The sequence below is a fragment of the Salvelinus fontinalis genome, chromosome 8, assembly GCF_029448725.1.
Source record: "Salvelinus fontinalis isolate EN_2023a chromosome 8, ASM2944872v1, whole genome shotgun sequence".
NCBI classification, from domain to species: Eukaryota; Metazoa; Chordata; class Actinopteri; order Salmoniformes; family Salmonidae; genus Salvelinus; species Salvelinus fontinalis.
This window is the reverse complement of record NC_074672.1, coordinates 28,421,232-28,439,731: the sequence shown is the minus strand read 5'-3', so window position 1 is coordinate 28,439,731 and position 18,500 is coordinate 28,421,232. Positions and strand designations below refer to the sequence as shown.

Here is an 18,500-nt window from a genome sequence, read left to right as displayed (position 1 = left end):
TTTCATTAAATATTTTTTTTTACTTTAATAATATAAAAATACAATATATTCAACTCTTTAAAAAAAAACATCCCACAATGACTATTTACCTAAATAATAATGTGGAATGCTAGAGAGTTAAAGTACACATAACGGCAACAATAAATACCAGTGAATTAAAATACGTTTTTCGAGACAGAAGAGTTCATTCGTAAATCTGTGTGATCTCATCCTGTTCATTCTATAGCGTTGATCAGCTGAAGATGTGCTTTTGTTGCAGACTATAATGATCTTCATAATCCCATCCCTGAAATAACATCCATGAGGGTTTGGGGCTGCCAGCATATGGATGGAACATTGCTCAGAAGAGCAAGAGTGAAACTGAAGATATGAATGAATTGTGAGATGGATGAATTGATTCTAGACCAGTTTGGGGAGGTCAGTTGGGTTCATCGATGGGCCGACGGCAGTAGGGACAGCAGTTGTGCTGAAGCACAAGCAGCTCATAGTCTTCACTGTGGAACATCTAGAGGAAACACACCAGAGAAGACAGGAAGCATAGGTCAGAGAACACAGAGCAGAGCAGGGATTCTCTAAGGAAGGTAGCAGAGGCCAGTAACACAACATCTAGCACTGCCAATAGCAACATTTTATCCAAATCTAACTCCTGGTAAAGGAAACACTGCAGAAAGTAAAAATAAGTGAAAGATTAAGGATAGAAGAGAGATTCTGCCAGAGGGCCATGGAGAGCCAAGGTGTGTGTGTGTGTGTGTGTGTGTGTGTGAGGGTAGTGTGTAATGTTTTAATGATTAGAATAATGTTTCACCTCCTAAGTACAGCACCTGGGGGTGAGTGAGTGTGTGTGATAGGGGTGAGTGAGTGTGTGTGATAGGGGGAATGAGTGTGTGTGTGTGTGTGTGTGTGTGTGTGTGTGTGTGTGTGTGTGTGTGTGTGTGTGTGTGTGTGTGTGTGTGTGTGTTAGGGGTGAGTGTGTGTGTTAGGGGTGAGTGTGTGTGTGATAGGGGTGAGTGTGTGTGTGTGATAGGTGTGAGGGGGGCATGAAGCTCAATGCTGTGTGTGTGTGTGTGTGTGTGTGTGTGTGTGTGTGTGTGTGTGTGTGTGTGTGTGTGTTCCATCTATTCAGTACCTGGAAGCAGGAGGGGCACATGGTGATGCTGACATCAGGCAGTAAGGAGCGGTAGTACTCCCACTGCAGGGGTTTGGGCCAGCGCTTGATCAGGACATCCCTCCTGCTCATAGACCTCAGCACGGAGCGACTCACCACCACCGGGACAAAGTCAGAGCCCCCCTGCTGTTAAGGAGATACACACAGGTCCACATATTAGAATATACACATACTGACCACTTCCATTTCTACTCTCCCTTTAGTTTCACCTCCCTCCTTCTCTACCTTTATCCTCCAGATCCTCACCTCAAAGCTGAGTTTGGCCATGAAAGGGTCCTCCTCTGTGTCTTCTGTGCCATCATCCAGCTTCAGAGACTGGGACTCTGATACAGTTAAAGAAGCTGCTCCTCTCACATTCTCCCCTTCATACCCACACCACGTCTGCTCATCGTTCTCTGCTCTCACACACTCACAACGTACAGTGCATTAGGAAAGTATTCAGACCCCTTGACTTTTCCACATTTTGTTACGTTACAGCCTTAATCTAAAATGTATTAAATTGTTGTTTTTTCCCTCATCAATCTAAACACACACAATACCCTACATTGACAAAGCAAAAATATATTTTTTAAAATTTTTTGCAAATGTATTAAAAATCCAAAAATGAAATATCACATTTACATATGTTTTCAGACCCTTTACTCAGTACTTTGTTGAAGCACCTTTGGAAGTCATTACAGCCTCCAGTCTTCTTGGGTATGACGCTACAACCTTGACACACCTGTATTTGAGGAGTTTCTCCCATTCTTCTCTGCAGATCCTCTCAAGCTCTGTTAGGTTGGATGGGGAGCGTCGCTGCACAGCTATTTTCAGGTCTCTTCAGAAATGTTAGATCAGGTTCAAGTCCGGGCTCTGGCTGGGCCACTCAAGGACATTCAAAGACTTGTCCCGAAGCCACTCCTGCGTTGTCTATGAACCTTCACCCCAGTCTGAGGTCCTGAGCGCTCTGGAGCAGGTTTTCATCAAGGATCTCTAAGTACTTTGCTCCGTTCATCTTTCCCTCGATCCTGACTAGTCTCCCAGTCCCTGCCACTGAAAAACATCCCCACAGCATGATAATGCCACCCCCATGCTTCACAGTAGGGTTGGTGCTAGGTTTCCGGCAGACTTGACGCTTGGCATTCAGGCCAAAGAGTTCAATCTTGGTTTCATCAGACCAGAGAATCTTGTTTCTCATGGTCTGAGAGTCTTTAGGTGCCTTTTGGCAAACTCCAAGAAGGCTGTTATGTGCCTTTTACTGAGGAGTGGCTTCTGTCTGGCCACTCTACCATAAAAGCCTGATTGGTGGAATGCTGCAGAAATGTTTTGGTACCCTTCCCCAGATCTGTGCCTCGACACAATCCTCTCTCGGAGCTCTACGGACAATTCCTTCGACTTCATGGCTTGGTTTTTGCTCTGACATGCACTGTCAACTGTGGGGCGTTATATATACAGGTGTGTGCCTTTCCAAACCATGTCCAATCAATTGAATTTACCATAGGTGGACTCCAAGTTGTAGAAACATCTCAAGGATTATCAATGGAAACAGGATGCACCTGAGCTTAATTTCGAGTCTCGTAGCAATGGGTCTGAATACTCATGTAAATAAAATTTTAAAAATGGCAAAAATGTCTGTTTTCGCTTTGTCATTATGGGGTATTGTGTGTATATTGATGAAAAAATATATATATTTAATCCATTTTAGAATAAGGCTGTAACGTAACAAAACGTGGAAAAAGGGAAGGGGTTTGAATACTTTCCGAATGCACTGTATACCAGACTCATGCAGTCACTTTATGCAACCAACATCGGGAAAAACAAAGATACTCTAATTCATATGTCAAAGAGAGCAAGTTACTTTGAAAAACTATATATCCAAACTACTTTGTGATAAATTATAATATCTAAACAGATCCCTCTGCAGTCAGATGTTAATATAACGTGTCATTTAGCCTATTAAACACAAAAACTATATTTCAAGTGAGAATTAGGCCGGTCTGATGCCAAAACAGAAAGGAAATGGCTGCCTACTTCACCCATATTTTCTTTTCGCAAAAAGAGTAGTGAGTAGTTTCATTAGGTAGCGACACCACTACATGGCTATAGTATGTAATTAACTACTGAAAACACTACCAAGACATTAATTTCGAACAACTACCACCAAGCTACTGCAACATGTATTTGAATTACTAGTTGAATAACATATAGTTCTCTACTCCCCAACACTGTGTGTCAGCTAATGCAGGTTACTCCCAGACAGAGAGGTCTCTGAGGTGTAGTGTCATTCTGACAAGAGAGAAGAGCCCCTCTAACTCTATTAAATCTAAGATTACTTCAGCTTGACAGCTTAAGGTGCTGGGCAGAATCAGAATCAAGGTGCTGGGCAGAATCAGAATCAAGGTTCTGGTAAGGACACATACTGTATGTAATGTGTGTCTGTATGGAAACATGTATGAGCACACAACCTTTACATACAGACTATTCACATTAGATAAAACTGGTCATGAGAAATGCGTAGATGTTAGTGGTGTATACTTCATCAGGTAAAGGATACCCCCACTGCTCATCTCCTGCCAGCGAGCAGCCTTCCTGTCAATGCAAGGGACCTCCAGGTCAATGAGAGACACAGCCTCCTCATCACCGATACCCTTGTCCAGGTAGAACTGCACCAGAGGAAGGACCTCTACAGTACAGAGATACATGATTAATAACACACCTCAGAACCAAACATCCATTTACAAAGAGACTGGTGTCAACCTACCGTATGAAGATGCTGAATAGATGAAGGGCTGTTTGCAGTTGATACACACACTGCCCTGGCTGTTCAGCAGGGGGTTGTTGGTGGAACAGCGGTAACACATGGGGATCAGGTCCTGAGTTACACACATACACACATTTGTGAAAATACACAAAGTATAAGATACACGCTCCACTAGAACTTTAAAAAAAGTAAATATACACACACATATACACAGACACGCATGTATGCATGCAAACACACACCTCATTGTCGTGGTATGGTTTGGAGCGGACGGTAAGGCTGCCCAGGTCCATTGACTCCTGGAAGCGAGAGGGAACGTGGAGGTCCTGGAGCTTCTCATAGGCATGTCTGGCTAGTTTAAACGCTCCCAGGGTTCTACTCTGCTTGGCCAACGCATAAAGAGTGTTACTGAGACCCATTGTCAAGGGCAACAAGGTGATACAAGTAGACATTGCCCTTATCAACAGATCTGGGGTCAGTTTACTCTCTTCAAATTGTATCCTAATTACACTACATGATCAAAAGTGCTCGTCAAACAGCTCATTTCAAAATGATGGGCATTAATATGGAGTTGGTCCCCTCTTTGTGGCTATAACAGCCTCCACTCTTTTGGGAAGGCTTTCCACTAGATGTTGGAACATTGCTGCGGGGACTTGCTTCCATTCATCCACAAGAGCATTAGTGATGTTGGGTGATTAGGGCTGGCTCGCAGTCAGCGTTCCAATTCATCCCAAAGGTGTTTGATGGGGTTGAGGTCAGGGTTCTGTGCAGGCCAGTCAAGTTCTTCCACACCGATCTCGACAAACCTTTTCTGTATGGACCTCGCTTTGTGCATTGTCATGCTGAAACAGGACAGGGCCTCCCCAAACTATTTCAACAAAGTTGGAAGCTCAGAATCATCTAGGATGTCATTCTATACTGTAGCGTTAACGTTTCCCTTCACTGGAACTAAGAGTCCTTTCCCAAACCATGAAAAACAGCCCCAGACCATTATTCCTCCTCCACCAAACTTTACAGTTGGCACTGTGCCTTCTGGCAGGTAGAGTTCTCCTGGCATCCGGCAAACCCAGATTTGTAAGTCGGACTGCCAGATGGTGAAGCGTGATTCATCACTCCAAAGAACGCTTTCCACTGCTCCAGAGTCCAAAGGCGACGAGCTTTACACCACTCCAGCCGATGCTTGGCATTGCACATGGTGATCTTAGGCTTGTGTGCAGCTGCTGGGCCAAGGAAAACCATTTCATGAAGCTCCCGACTAACAGTTCTTGAGCTGACGTTGCTTCCGGAGGCAGTTTGGAACTCTGTAGTGAGTGTTGCAACCGAGGACAGACTATTTTTACGCACTACGCACTTCAGCGGTCCCGTTCTGTGAGGTTTTGTGGCCTAGCCGTTGTTGAACGATTTTTATGATTTTTAAGGTGGCAACCTATGCCGGTGCCACGCTGAAAGTCACTGAGCTCTTCAGTAAGACCATTCGACTGCCAATGCTTGTCTATGGAAATTGCATGGGTGTGTGCTTGATTTTATACACCCGTCAGCAATGGGTGAGGCTGAAAAACACAAATCCACTGAATTGAAGGGGTATCCACATTATTTTGTATATACAGTTGAAGTCGGAAGTTTACATACACTTAGGTTGGAATCATTAAAACTAGTTTTTCAACCACTCCACAAAGTTCTTGTTAACAAACTATAGTTTTGGCAAGTCGGTTAGGACATCTACTTTGTGCTTGACACAAGTAATTTTTCCAACAATTGTTTACAGACAGATTATTTCACTGTATTACAATTCCAGTGGGTCAGGAGTTTACATACACTAAGTTGACTGTGCCTTTAAACAGCTTGGAAAATTCCAGAAAATGTCATGGCTTTAGAAGCTTCTGATAGGCTAATTGACATTTTGAGTCAATTGGAGGTGTACCTGTGGATGTATGTCAAGGTCTACCTTCAAACTCAGTGCCTCTTTACTTGACATCATGGGAAAATATAAAGAAATCAGCCAAATTATAGACCTCCACAAGTATGGTTCATCCTTGGGAGCAATTTCCAAGCGCCTGAAGGTACCACGTTCATCTGTACAAACAATAGTACGCAACCATGGGACCACGCAGCCGTCAAACCGCTCAAAAAGGAGACGCGTTCTGTCTCCGAAAGATGAACGTACTTTGGTGCGAAAAGTGCAAATCAATCCCAGAACAACAGCAAAGGACCCTGTGAAGATGCTGGAGGAAAAAGGTACAAAAGTATCTGTATCCACAGTTAAACAAGTCCTATATCGACATAACCTGAAAGGCGCTCAGCAAGGAAGAAGCCACTGCTCCAAAACCGTCATAAAAAGCCAGACTACGCGTTTGCAACTGCACATGGGGACAAAGATCGTACTTTTTGGCGAAATGTCCTCTGGTCTGATGAAACAAAAATAGAACTGTTTGGCTATAATGACCATTGTTATGTTCGGGGGGAAAAAGGGGGAAGCTTGCAAGCCGAAGAACACCATCCCAACCGTGAAGCATGGGGGTGGCAGCATCATGTTGTGGGGGTGCTTTGCTGCAGTAGGGACTGGTGCACTTCTCAAAATAGATGGCATCATGAGGAAAAAAGTATGTGGATATATTGAAGCAACATCTCAAGACATCAGTCAGGAAGTTAAAGCTTGGTCGCAAATGGGTCTTCCAAATGGACAATGACCCCAAGCACACTTCCAAAGTTGTGGCAAAATGGCTTAAGAACAACAAAGTCAAGGTATTGGAGTGGCTATCACAAAGCCCTGACCTCATTCCTATAGAAAATGTGTGGGCAGAACTGAAAAAGCGTGTGCGAGCAAGGAGGCCTACAAACCTGACTCAGTTACACCAGCTCTGTCAGGAGGAATGGGCCAAAATTCACCCAACTTATTGTAGGAAGCTTGTAGAAGGCTACCCAAAATGTTTGACCCAAGTTAAACAATTTAAAGGCAATGCTACCAAATACTAATTGAGCGTATGTAAACTTCTGACCCACTGGGAATGCGATGAAAGAAAGAAAAGCTGAAATAAATAATTCTCTCTACTATTATTCTGACATTTCACATTCTTAAAATAAAGTGGTGATCCTAACTGACCTAAGACAGGGAATTTTTACTAGGATTAAATGTCAGGAATTGTGAAAAACTGAGTTTAAATGTATTTGGCTAAGGTGTATGTAAACTTCCAACTTCAACTGTATAGTGTATTTGGGTAGGACAGGCCAAACTGAACTTAGTGCCTAATGGAAACGTCTTCCAACTCCAAAACAAGAACTCAAGATCAGGGATTGGGCACACAATTGGCACTACACACACTCATCAGAGCAGTGTATGTATGTTAAACATAGCCACTGCCAGCAACCACAAGTCCCATTCTTTCTGTTTGGCTCTGTGATAGATGCACTGATCCTCTCTAAAATAACTACCTTGGATTTTCCTTTAAAAGTGGTGTGATTAGAGGAATGTATACTTGTGTGTAAGTGTTTGTGTAATCATCCTTGCATGTGTGTGTTTGAGCACAGGAAATTGCTGCCTGTTTGTATTTGTATGGATTGAGATTGTTGTGCACTGAGGAGCCCTTGGAGAAAGGCAACACCAGGTCAATGACTTGCAGCTGCAGAAGCCCTGTAACTGGGATTCCTCCACTAGCTCCAACAGGTCTCCTCTCCGCCAGTCCCAGTATCAGGATTGTTAAAAACTCATCTACTGTTCTGTGTTGTATGTGGTGCTTTCCATGACATTGTGCCACACTATTCCGACCAGAGCCTGCTAAGACCATAAATGCTGGTTCAAAGTTTTCCGAGCAGCACCGTGTGGCCGGAGAGGATTCCAGCTGCAGAGCCCTATTTCCTTCTGGAAGCCTGGTATTTCCTTCCCCATGCTCCTACCCCTTTCTCTCGCTCTATGTGTGTGTGTGTGTGTGTGTGTGTGTGTGTGTGTGTGTGTGTGTGTGTGTGTGTGTGTGTGTGTGTGTGTGTGTGTGTGTGGGGTAATCAGGTTTGTTTTGGTAAATGAAGATGTGCCTCTTTCTGGCGTCTTCTCTTCCTGCCCATCTCCCTTCACGTGGTCGTGCTGGTCTGTTTCCTCTACCCTCTTTGTTCCCTGGCACCAACTTTCTCTCTCTCTTTTTCCTTAATGTTCTCTCTACCTCACCAGGTAATCAGCCTGTGAACTCTATGAACATTTAAGGTGACATTGGACACATGGATTTGAGCATACTGCTTCCGACCTGTAGGATTACCTTTAACATTGGAAGGATACACTTTAGAGATGCCCAGTGGCACGTCCTTGGTGAGGTTGTGTAGGAGGTACCTGGAGATGTTAAAAAGCGTCTCAGGCATATGGGAGCTAAAGGGTTCATCCTGGAGAAAGGAGAAAAGAGAGAGAGGAGGGAAAGGTAGCAGGAAGGGGGAAGAGGGGAGGCAGAGACAGAGGGAGAGAGAGAAGGGAAATAGAGGGAAAGAGAGAGAGAGGAGGGAAATGTAGCAGGAAGGGGGAAGAAGGGAGGCAGAGAAAGATGGGAGGCAGAGAAAGAGGGGAGGCAGAGAAAGAGGGGAGGCAGAGAGAGAGAGAGAAATAGAGGCAGGTAGATGTAGCAGGAAGGGAGAGGGGATGCAGAGAAAGAGACAGGGAATTAGAGGCAGGTAGATGTAGCAGGGGGAGGCAGAGAGAGAGAGAGAGAGAGAGAGAGAGAGAGAGAGAGAGAGAGAGAGAGAGAGAGAGAGAGAGAGAGAGAGCATAACAACATCAATCAAATACACACAGCTTTGGGCACCTTTGTAAGGGTCTCAGAGGCACAATGATCATGTGTCTGTCCCTCCCCCTCTTCTTCTCCTCTCTTTTTCTCTCTCTCTCCTGCCTTAAACACTACTCTGAAGATGAAGAATAGCCTGAGCTGTGCCACAGACTCCCTTCACAGCACAGAGCACTGCTCTCACAGGGGCTAGGTTCAGAGGCAGGGAGTGTTCATTAGCGTACAGCGCCAGCTAGCTCCCACGGTGTTTGATGGCTCAGCACAGCCAGGTGCCTGGGAGAGTTAAAGTGAGGTATAGAAGGTTCTTGCTCTGGACTCAATCACAGGGATTCCTCACTTCAGGGGTGTGACTAGTACTGTAAAAACAAACACAGAGACAGAGACAGAGACAGAGACAGAGAGAGAGAGAGAGAGAGAGAGAGAGAGAGAGAGAGAGAGAGAGAGAGAGAGAGAGAGAGAGAGAGAGAGATAGAGAGAGAGAGAGAGAGAGAGAGAGAGAGAGAGAGAGAGAGAGAGAGAGCGAGAGAGAGAGAGAGAGAGAACACAGACAAAGGCCAGGGGTACTGCAGCCACAGAAAACCAGCCTAAAGAGACAGAGTGCTTATAACCAGGCATAGCTTGTTTAGAACCAAGCACTGGCGAGGGGGGGGGGGGCTGCTGGTGAGAGGGGTTATCCTGATTAATGATCAACCAATTAACTGGTTACTATAGAAACAGAGGTCATAGTGGGTTCAGAGAGTTGACCGTGGTGGGTAACATGAGTAGGATTGTAGCTATAGGGATGTTGTTGACAGAATCTTCAGGAATGTTCTCTGTATATATAACGTAGTTATGCTTTGTAGTTGTGTCTGGCTAAATTGGAACGGATTCCAGAAGCATTTCCTATTTCAACTAAGGGACTGAAGGGATCTTTTGCAATCTACCTTTCTCAACTCTCTCAACCCCGCCTATTCTTAACTTCTTAACTTTTCTGAACTCAACCTTAACTTAGTCTTAACTACACTTACTTGGCTCTACTCTTACTTGTCCCTACCTTCAGCTGTGGTGAGCATCTTACTGTGTAACGCTGTATTGAGTGGTAAACATGGTAGAGCTCAGCCAGGTGCTGGAAACGCTTGAACTTCTTCAGCATCTCCTCCTTCCTCTCTTCGTTTTCTGTGACACACACACGCAACCCCCCCCCACACACACACACGCACCAAAATAAAAATGAACCAGTTACGGTAGGAATTCAGTGGTGATAGTAGTAAGAGGTATATTGGTGTTGGTAGACCTACTTACCCCTAGCGATGTCCAGACACTGCATAGAGAGCATCCAGTAATAATATGCTGCGTCATTGAACCTGCTCTCCACCACTGCATTGTGGGTAAGCTGTTCCAACACCTTCACAGCCTCACTCTGTCGGCCCGCCTTGTGGAACGCTGCGGGAGGAGGAGAGAAGGGAGGGAAGAGACTTAATTGCGGCGATGAAGGGGGAACATTGCGAGCTAGAGCAGCGCTTAACACTGCTTCTATTGCATCGACAATAGAGTTTCAGCCTTATAGGAGCTGACCCCTTTCCCATTACACCCCTTTCATTCTCAGGCTGCCAGATTTTAACAATATCACACAGACACACACGGGACAATTTGTACTTAACGTATACGAGACAATGTTTTCCTCATTTTTCACTAGTAACCACAAACAGACATCTTCTAAAACAAATCCACTCCCAAATTTTAACCAGCATGCCACTTAGAAAGCACAACTCCAATAAACACGTGGTCATTTCCATGCAAAAGGACCCATGAGCACCAACATGTGACATTCATAGGAGCATGCCAAAAAGGATGTCAAATGAAAGTCACGAATCTATATTTTTGAAAAATTAAGGCATATATAAATGTTTGAACCATTTTCCAACCTAAAAATGTGTTAAGCAAAGGCTTTGATTTCTGGTCAAATAGATGGAAAAGGGGTCTTAGACATCACCTACCAGAAAAAGTCTTAACGGGTATTAGAAATACATCAAAACACAATCATTTTGAAGTAAAGACACCTGCTAACTAATAAACACTTTTTTTTGCCATCTGTAAGTTTAAGAAACAGTGCCTTGTCCCGTTACCCCACATTCAATATGTTCTAGCTTAAAGATAATGAAAGTTCACAGAAGTAACAAGCAAAGGTACACCTACCAATTAGTTATAGTGTTGTTACTGATATCAATTTTGTTTATGAATTATTAAGTGATTAATACTTGAAATTCTGTTACCAAATCGGTAACAGAATTTAAAACACATTTGGTAACGGAATTTCTGCAATTGAGTTGGTTACAATGGGAAATCATAGTAGTCACAAACCACAGTTGGGTCACCTGCTACTGCCCTTTTTTCCACTGACATACTGTTATGTTCAGCTCATAACTGTTTTCTTTCTCTTTCTGTCGTCTGGTGGTCAAAGCAAAATGTCTGGACAACCTCTCCCACTCTCTCTCTCCCTCAATTAAATGTCACCTCTCCTGGCTCTTACTGACCACGTTTACATGCACACCAAAATCCCGTTATTATCCAGGATACTCAAGTATTGTGTTTTTGAGTTGACACTATCAACATAATATCCCGTTTACAATAACCCCAATAAAGCTCCTATCCCGGGTTTGGGATATGCTGATCTTGACGGGATACTGTGGCATGTAAACATCTTATCCCGTTTACTGTTGTTTTTGTAGTCTGCGCAGGCTCAGTTTTGCAGAGTATCACCTTTAAGTTCAGATGGGACCAGTAATAGCTGGAATAGTACCTGAAGTAAAGTCGAGACTGACTGTAGGCCTCACATGTAGGCTTTTATAATATTAACTCATGCAGAATTAAGTGTTTCTTGCTGTAAAATTATAGCCCAAATGTAATTTTTTCTCGGGAACAGGAGTGGAGAAATATGATTTATTTCTTTCATCTTGAGAAAATGTAAATGTGCAATTAGGGACTGTGCTGTGTAGACTAACCCTGCAACTTTTTCCAGCGACATAAAAGCTGACAGCATTTCACTTTCAACCACATAAAATATGCATCGAAGACAAACTCAAAAACATGTTGGATCGTTTTCACAGCTTTTCATTTTCTTAATACCAATCAACAAACTGATGTCATTTGGAAATCTTGCACGGAAAATCTCCCCATTCCCTAAGTGTCTTTGCTACGCGAGAGAAGCAGAAATGAACGAGAAAACTTTACCGATGTCAACTAGATTGTGGATGCTATATTCATTCTGTTGATTTCTGACATCATTCTGGTGAGCATGTTTTTATTTAATATTCTAGAGCATCAAGTAATGACAGACAATTATGATTATTATGTTTATTTATGCATGCAGGGATGGATACTCATGAGCGGGATTTCAAAGGTGCATGTAAACTGATCCTAATTTAGACCTAAACTGGAATATTAGCTATTATCTGGAATACACGTAAACCTACCCATGAGTCCCCTCTCTTTCTATTTACTGTAACCAGCATCCTGACCCACTGAGCACCGGCCGACACCGGACGTCAATGGATGCTGAAAAGTAGTTGAAATTTGGTCAGTCCACCGTGGCCTTGATTTCAACGTCTAGATGTAGTTTTTCGGTCCGATCCGGACCAACCTTGATTTCAACGTCCAGATATCTGATGAGCGGACCAAACTTGAACCAATCATAGACATCTATGATTCTGGACAACACATTACAGTAAGGCACAGTAAGTAAAGAATATTACAGTAGAGTTCAGTACAGTACATAGTAGAGCACACTTGAGTACACTATAATGTACTGTACTGAACTATACACTACTTTACTGAACTATACTCTACTTAACTATACTGTACTCTACTGTTCTGTGTGGTATTGTACTCTATAGTGCTGTAATTTGATGTCCAAACGTGTTAAACATACTGTAGACGTCTATGGATGGCTCAGATTTGATCCACCCCACCAAATGTGGTCTTGTTTGGTGGCGGAACTCATTACAATAACAGCCAGTGTGTAGGATAATACCCAAATATGGAAAGGATATTGAATATTTCTACCTTTGTGTACCTATTTAGGATACATCACCATGAAGATAATGACATTCATATCCATAATTATGCATTTCTGTGTAGTACAGATCAGGGTCAAATTATGAAATTTTGTAACCATAATTCTGTTATCAGGTGTAAATCCACTTCACTTACAATAACCAAAATATATTTTTATTCAACTCAAGGTGTCATATCATAGCTGACACCCCATTCTTTCTGCAGACATCTTTGAATATTAATTCGGAGCAGATATTTTTGGGGAAAACGAGGTCACATAAAAAAACTAAGGGAGATTTGACAGAAATTATGTTACCAAACTTTGCATTATTATAAAATGTTCAGTGTGAATTGTTAAAAATAGTCTTTGTGAATAGAGTTATATGGTTTGTTAAACTTTGAAATCAATGTTTTTTGTTTGGCATACATTTTAAAGGGATACTTGGGGATTTTGGCAAAGATGCCCTTTATCTACTTCCCCAGAGTCAGATGAACTCGTGAATACCATTTTTATGTGCTAGCAGATACCCATAGACTTCCAGTCATTATGTTAACGCTAGTTAGCATTGGCTCGCGAAACCCACCTCTAACTTCCTTCATACTGGACACAAGAGACATGAAATGGTATCCACAAGTTCATCTGATTCTGGGGAAGTAGATAAAAGGGCTTCAGTGCCAAAATCCCAAAGTATCCCTTTAATTGAATTGCCCATGTGTCCTATTCTTCATGTTGCTATCTCTCGCTAATTAAAGGCATCTCCAGGGAGGCAGCCCTGTCTGTGCTGCTTGTACAGGGAGTCAATAAATATTAGTGGTGCAGCCGGGCAGATAAAACACAGTCAAGTGCTGCTGGTTAGTGTAAGGACACACATGCATACAGCTAGACACACACACACACACACACACACAAGCACGCACGCACGCACAAACCACATACACTCCCCCAAACACACACTATGCTAAAGATGATTAACACGGTCTGTGGTCTGGGCCCACATAACTCAGTGATGTAGCTCAGTTACAACAATGTTGCGTTGGTGAGGAGTTACAGTCAGTGACCAGTCAGCCCTGCCAGGTGAGGAACCACCAGGGTACAACGCTACAGGGGCCTAAAGTCAATTACAATCACTGTGGTGGTAGCACAATACAGCATTACTGCCCCACTAAAACACAATACAGTCAGCACAACGCCAGATTACTGCCAGGCTGAAACACAGCCAGGCCTGTTCAACTCTATACTCCACACAGCAAGACACAGAGGATATTATGCAGGATGGATTGGATACAGCACTCAGGGTTTTTTATGGATCAAAAAGGAGCTTAGGCCGTGGGCGTGGCAGGGGGCGCGATTGGCTCGTCGGTGCTGCTGATTTTGAGAGAAATTGTTCTCAAATGTCTCCATGGAGATGAGAACAATTTGGTCAGTTTTAAAGCTAATTCCCTGCAATTCTATGCATTTTGCCGTGGCTAATGCTGTGTTCTTTTGCTCAAACATAATAATAAAATATATATTGCTAAATTCATTGTTTTTGGAATTTCTATTCTCCCTGAATGTCTAGCCCCCCCACCCCCCTGAAAATCCCTGGTACTGTACATTAATAAGCATGCAGGGATCATAATTATACACTTAGTGTACAAAAGATTAGGAAGGCCGTCCTAATATTGAGTTGCACCACCTTTTGCCCTCAGGAAAGCCTCGTCGGGGCATGGACTCTACAAGGTGTCGAAAGCGTTCCACAGGGATGCTGGCCCATGTTGACTCCCATGCTTACCACAGTTGTGTCAAGTTGGCTGGATGTCCTTTGGGTGGTGGACCATTCTTGAAACACACGGGAAACTGTTGAGCATGAAAAACCCAGCAGTGTTGCAGTTCTTGACACACTCAAACCGGTGCGCCTGGCACCTTCTACCATACTAGAGGTCGACCGATTAATCGGAATGGCCGAATAATTAGGGCCGATTTCAAGTTTTCATAAAACGGAAATCGCTAATTTTGGACACCCATTTTAGTGATATTTTTATTTTTTATTTTACACCTTTATTTAACTAGGCAAGTCAGTTAAGAACACATTCTTATTTTCAATGACGGCCTAGGAACGGTGGGTTAACTGCCTTGTTCAAGGGCAGAACGACAGATTTTTACCTTGTCAGCTCAGGGATTCAATCTTGCAACCTTACAGTTAACTAGTCCAACGCTCTAACCACCTGCCTCACGAGGAGCCCGCCTGTTACGCGAATGCAGTAAGAAGCCAAGGTAAGTTGCTAGCTAGCATTAAACTTATCTTATAAAAAACAATCAATCAATCAATCATAATCACTAGTTATTACTACACATGGTTGATGATATTACTAGTTTATCTAGCGTGTCCTGCGTTGTATATAATCGATGCAGTGCGTATTCGCAAAAAAGCACTGTCGTTGCTCCAACGTGTACCTAACCATAAACATCAATGCCTTTCTTAAAATCAATACACAGAAGTATGTATTTTTAAACCTGCATATTTAGCTAAAAGAAATCCAGGTTAGCAGGCAATATTAACCAGGTGAAATAGTGTTACTTCTCTTGCGTTCATTGCATGCAGAGTCAGGGTATATGCAACAGTTTGGGCCGCCTGGCTCGTTGCGAACTAATTTGCCAGAATTTTACGTAATTATGACATTACATTGAAGGTTGTGCAATGTAACAGGAATGTTTAGACTGATGGATGCCACCCGTTAGATAAAATACGTAACGGTTCCGTATTTCACTGAAAGAATAAATGTTTTGTTTTTGAGATGATAGTTTCCGGATTCGACCATATTAATGACCTAAGGCTCGTATTTCTGTGTGTTATTATGTTATAATTAAGTCTATGATTTGATAGAGCAGTCTGACTGAGCGATGGTGGGCACCAGCAGGCTCGTAAGCATTCATTCAAACAGCACTTTCGTGCGTTTTGCCAGCAGCTCTGCTGTTTATGAATTCAAGCCTATCAACTCCCGAGATTAGGCTGGTGTAACCGATGTGAAATGGCTAGCTAGTTAGCGGGGTGCGCGCTAATAGCGTTTCAAACGTCACTCGCTCTGAGACTTGGAGTAGTTGTTCCCCTTGCTCTGCATGGGTAACGCTGCTTCGAGGGTGGCTGTTGTCGATGTGTTCCTGGTTCGAGCCCAGGTAGCGGCGAGGAGAGGGATGGAAGCTATACTGTTACACTGGCAATACTAAAGTGCCTATAAGAAAATCCAATAGTCAAAGGTATATGAAATGCAAATTGTATAGAGAGAAATAGTTCTATAATTCCTATAATAACTACAACCTAAAATTTCTTACCTGGGAATATTGAAGACTCATGTTAAAAGGAACCACCAGCTTTCATATGTTCTCATGTTCTGAGCAAGGAACTTAAACGTTAGCTTTCTTACATGGCACATATTGCACTTTTACTTTCTTCTCCAACACTTTGTTTTTGCATTATTTAAACCAAATTGAACATGTTTCATTATTTATTTGAGGCTAAATTGATTTTATTGATGTAATTAAATTAAGTTAAAATAAGTGTTAATTCAGTATTGTTGTAATTGTCATTATTACAAATAAATACATTTTCTTTTTAAATCGTCCGATTAATCGGTATCGGCTTTTTTGGTCCTCCAATAATCGGTATCGGCGTTTAAAAATCATAATAAGTCGACCTCTATACCATACCCCGTTTTTTGTCTTGTCCATTCACCCTCTGAACGGCACACATACACAATCCATGTCTCAATTGTCTTAAGGGTTAAAAAGTTGTATTTATCCTGTCTCCTCCCCTTCATCTACACTGACTGAAGTGAATGTAACAGGTGACATCAATAAGGGATCATAGTTTTCACCTGAATTCACCTGGTCAGTCTGTCATGGAAAGAGCAGGTGTTCTTAATATTATGTACACTCAGTGTAAATCCATGTGGTGATTACAGTTCTTCTGCTCACATGGGTAATCATCATTAAGAGTTGCTTGTTATAGTGCTGATTGGAAATATGCATGGCGTGTAACACTGTAAGCAGTCAGGACTTGCTCTGTCTCTAACTGAGGATCATGTTTTACAGTGAATAGAGAGAGCAGCACTGCAGAGGGAGTAGTGAAGAACGCTTGGATATAACAACACAGGCCAAACTTGATATGGATTCCATATGTACCCTATGTTATACAAACTGACAATGCCCTTACAGCCCTCTGTGGTTTTCTATGATACATTGATATAGTTCTGATTCCAGAATGATCTGAGATATGTCTGCTCAATGTTAGGTGCACAAAATGGGATTTTTATAGAAACTAGTGATAAGATGTTTCAGCCAACATGTTCTTGGCAAAGTTACCACAAAATGTGGGAACATCAAACATCAAGCTCCTATAACATATTGGGATGAGCATTCTTGCTCTTCTCTTTCTTCATCCTCACCTGTCTGTGCCTCCTCAAAGCGGTCGTTCTCAGCCAGCCACTGAGCGTAGGGCACATAGACGTCATCTTTAAACTGAGCATGTTTCTCCACCAGAGAGAAGGCCTGGGGGAGAGAGGGGAAGAAGGGCTCAATCAGATGCCTTACATATAACCAGATTAAATCACTTAATATATTTATTAGGTTTACTGTATCGCGTGTCTTTGAGTCAATATGCCCAGGATAATTTGCCTAGAAATTGTTAGTGATTATTAACACAGGCTTTAAAACAGACACACATCTAGCCAAAACATTAATAGAGCTCATTACTAATGTGATATGTTAAGGTTAGCATATTAGACTGATTTCATGTCATGGTCAATTAGTGTGCAGCTATGGTTGTTTGAGTGACATGCTGTAGTAGAATAGTATGACAGTAGCCTACAGAGGCATACCTGCCTGTCATCTTGATTGATTAACCTAATTGTCCAATAGCAAGACTTTCGTTAAGCCTTCCACCTTCTCGTTCTTTCTCTCTCTCAGGATCAAATGAACGGGTGAGAAAGCTCCTCAGACGCTGTGCAAGATTCATACAACATGAATGTGATTTAATGTTCTAGTTTTTTGGCATTCTCTCTGTTTCACAGTGGAAATCACACGTTTGCTCTCAGTTCCACCCATAACTCGATTAAACACTTAGAACATTTAGTATTTTCTACATAACTCCCCAGCTAGCACATAACATTCTGAGAACCATATGTTTCTTAGAGCTTGGTTAGAGCGTGATTGTCCTATGGTTATTTTGCACACAACCTTCCCACAACATTCTGGTAATGGTGCAGGATAACCAGCTAGCACATAACGTTCTGACAACCATATGTTTCTTAGGTGGGAATTTCAGTACTTCAGCGTAATGTCTCCTACAGGTTTCCTCATTGTTCTATTTAAAGTAATGTTCTCAAATTGTTCCAAGAACTACGTTCTTCTGTGGGAATTTCAGTACTTCAGCATAACATTTTCTGCAGGTTTCCTCATGGTTGTATTTAATGTCATGTTCTCAGAACATTAAGAAAACGACCCATAAAAAACAAGGGTAAACATTATTAACGTTCAAAGAACATTCTAAGAATGTTATTTATATACATTCCATTTTCAGCGTCACCAAAACTCTATCCTTTATCTTGTTAAAAGTGTGTTCAGGTGTGTTGGCCACACCCACTAATTGACCACACCTAAACTGAATGAATGCTTGTTTCAATTGAAATGGGGACTATTTTGAATAGACAAAAATTAATAGCTTTGTATGAGTTAAAAAACATTGGCATGCTACAGTAGCTCCATCCTGGTGGCGCAGTGGACTAATTCCATGGACAGAGAACAGAATATCACAGGATCGAATCGCACGGA

General features: G+C 42.4%; 1 protein-coding gene across 5 annotated transcripts in view; it reads right to left on the bottom strand.

The window, feature by feature from the left end:
- Positions 1 to 18,500, bottom strand: part of ift122 (intraflagellar transport 122 homolog (Chlamydomonas)) — a 35,564-nt gene continuing 17,064 nt past the window's right edge. For 3 of the 5 annotated variants that reach the window (XM_055932053.1, XM_055932054.1, XM_055932057.1), the window contains 10 exons: positions 17,117 to 17,219; positions 9,944 to 10,084; positions 9,696 to 9,817; positions 8,170 to 8,270; positions 4,148 to 4,313; positions 3,906 to 4,017; positions 3,699 to 3,827; positions 1,412 to 1,488; positions 1,127 to 1,291; positions 1 to 505 (listed from right to left, as the gene is read on the bottom strand). In XM_055932053.1, the coding sequence (XP_055788028.1) occupies positions 419 to 505; positions 1,127 to 1,291; positions 1,412 to 1,488; positions 3,699 to 3,827; positions 3,906 to 4,017; positions 4,148 to 4,313; positions 8,170 to 8,270; positions 9,696 to 9,817; positions 9,944 to 10,084; positions 17,117 to 17,219 (1,203 nt within the window). In that variant the 3' untranslated portion in view covers positions 1 to 418. The other 2 variants (XM_055932055.1, XM_055932056.1) reach the window with 2 other exon arrangements.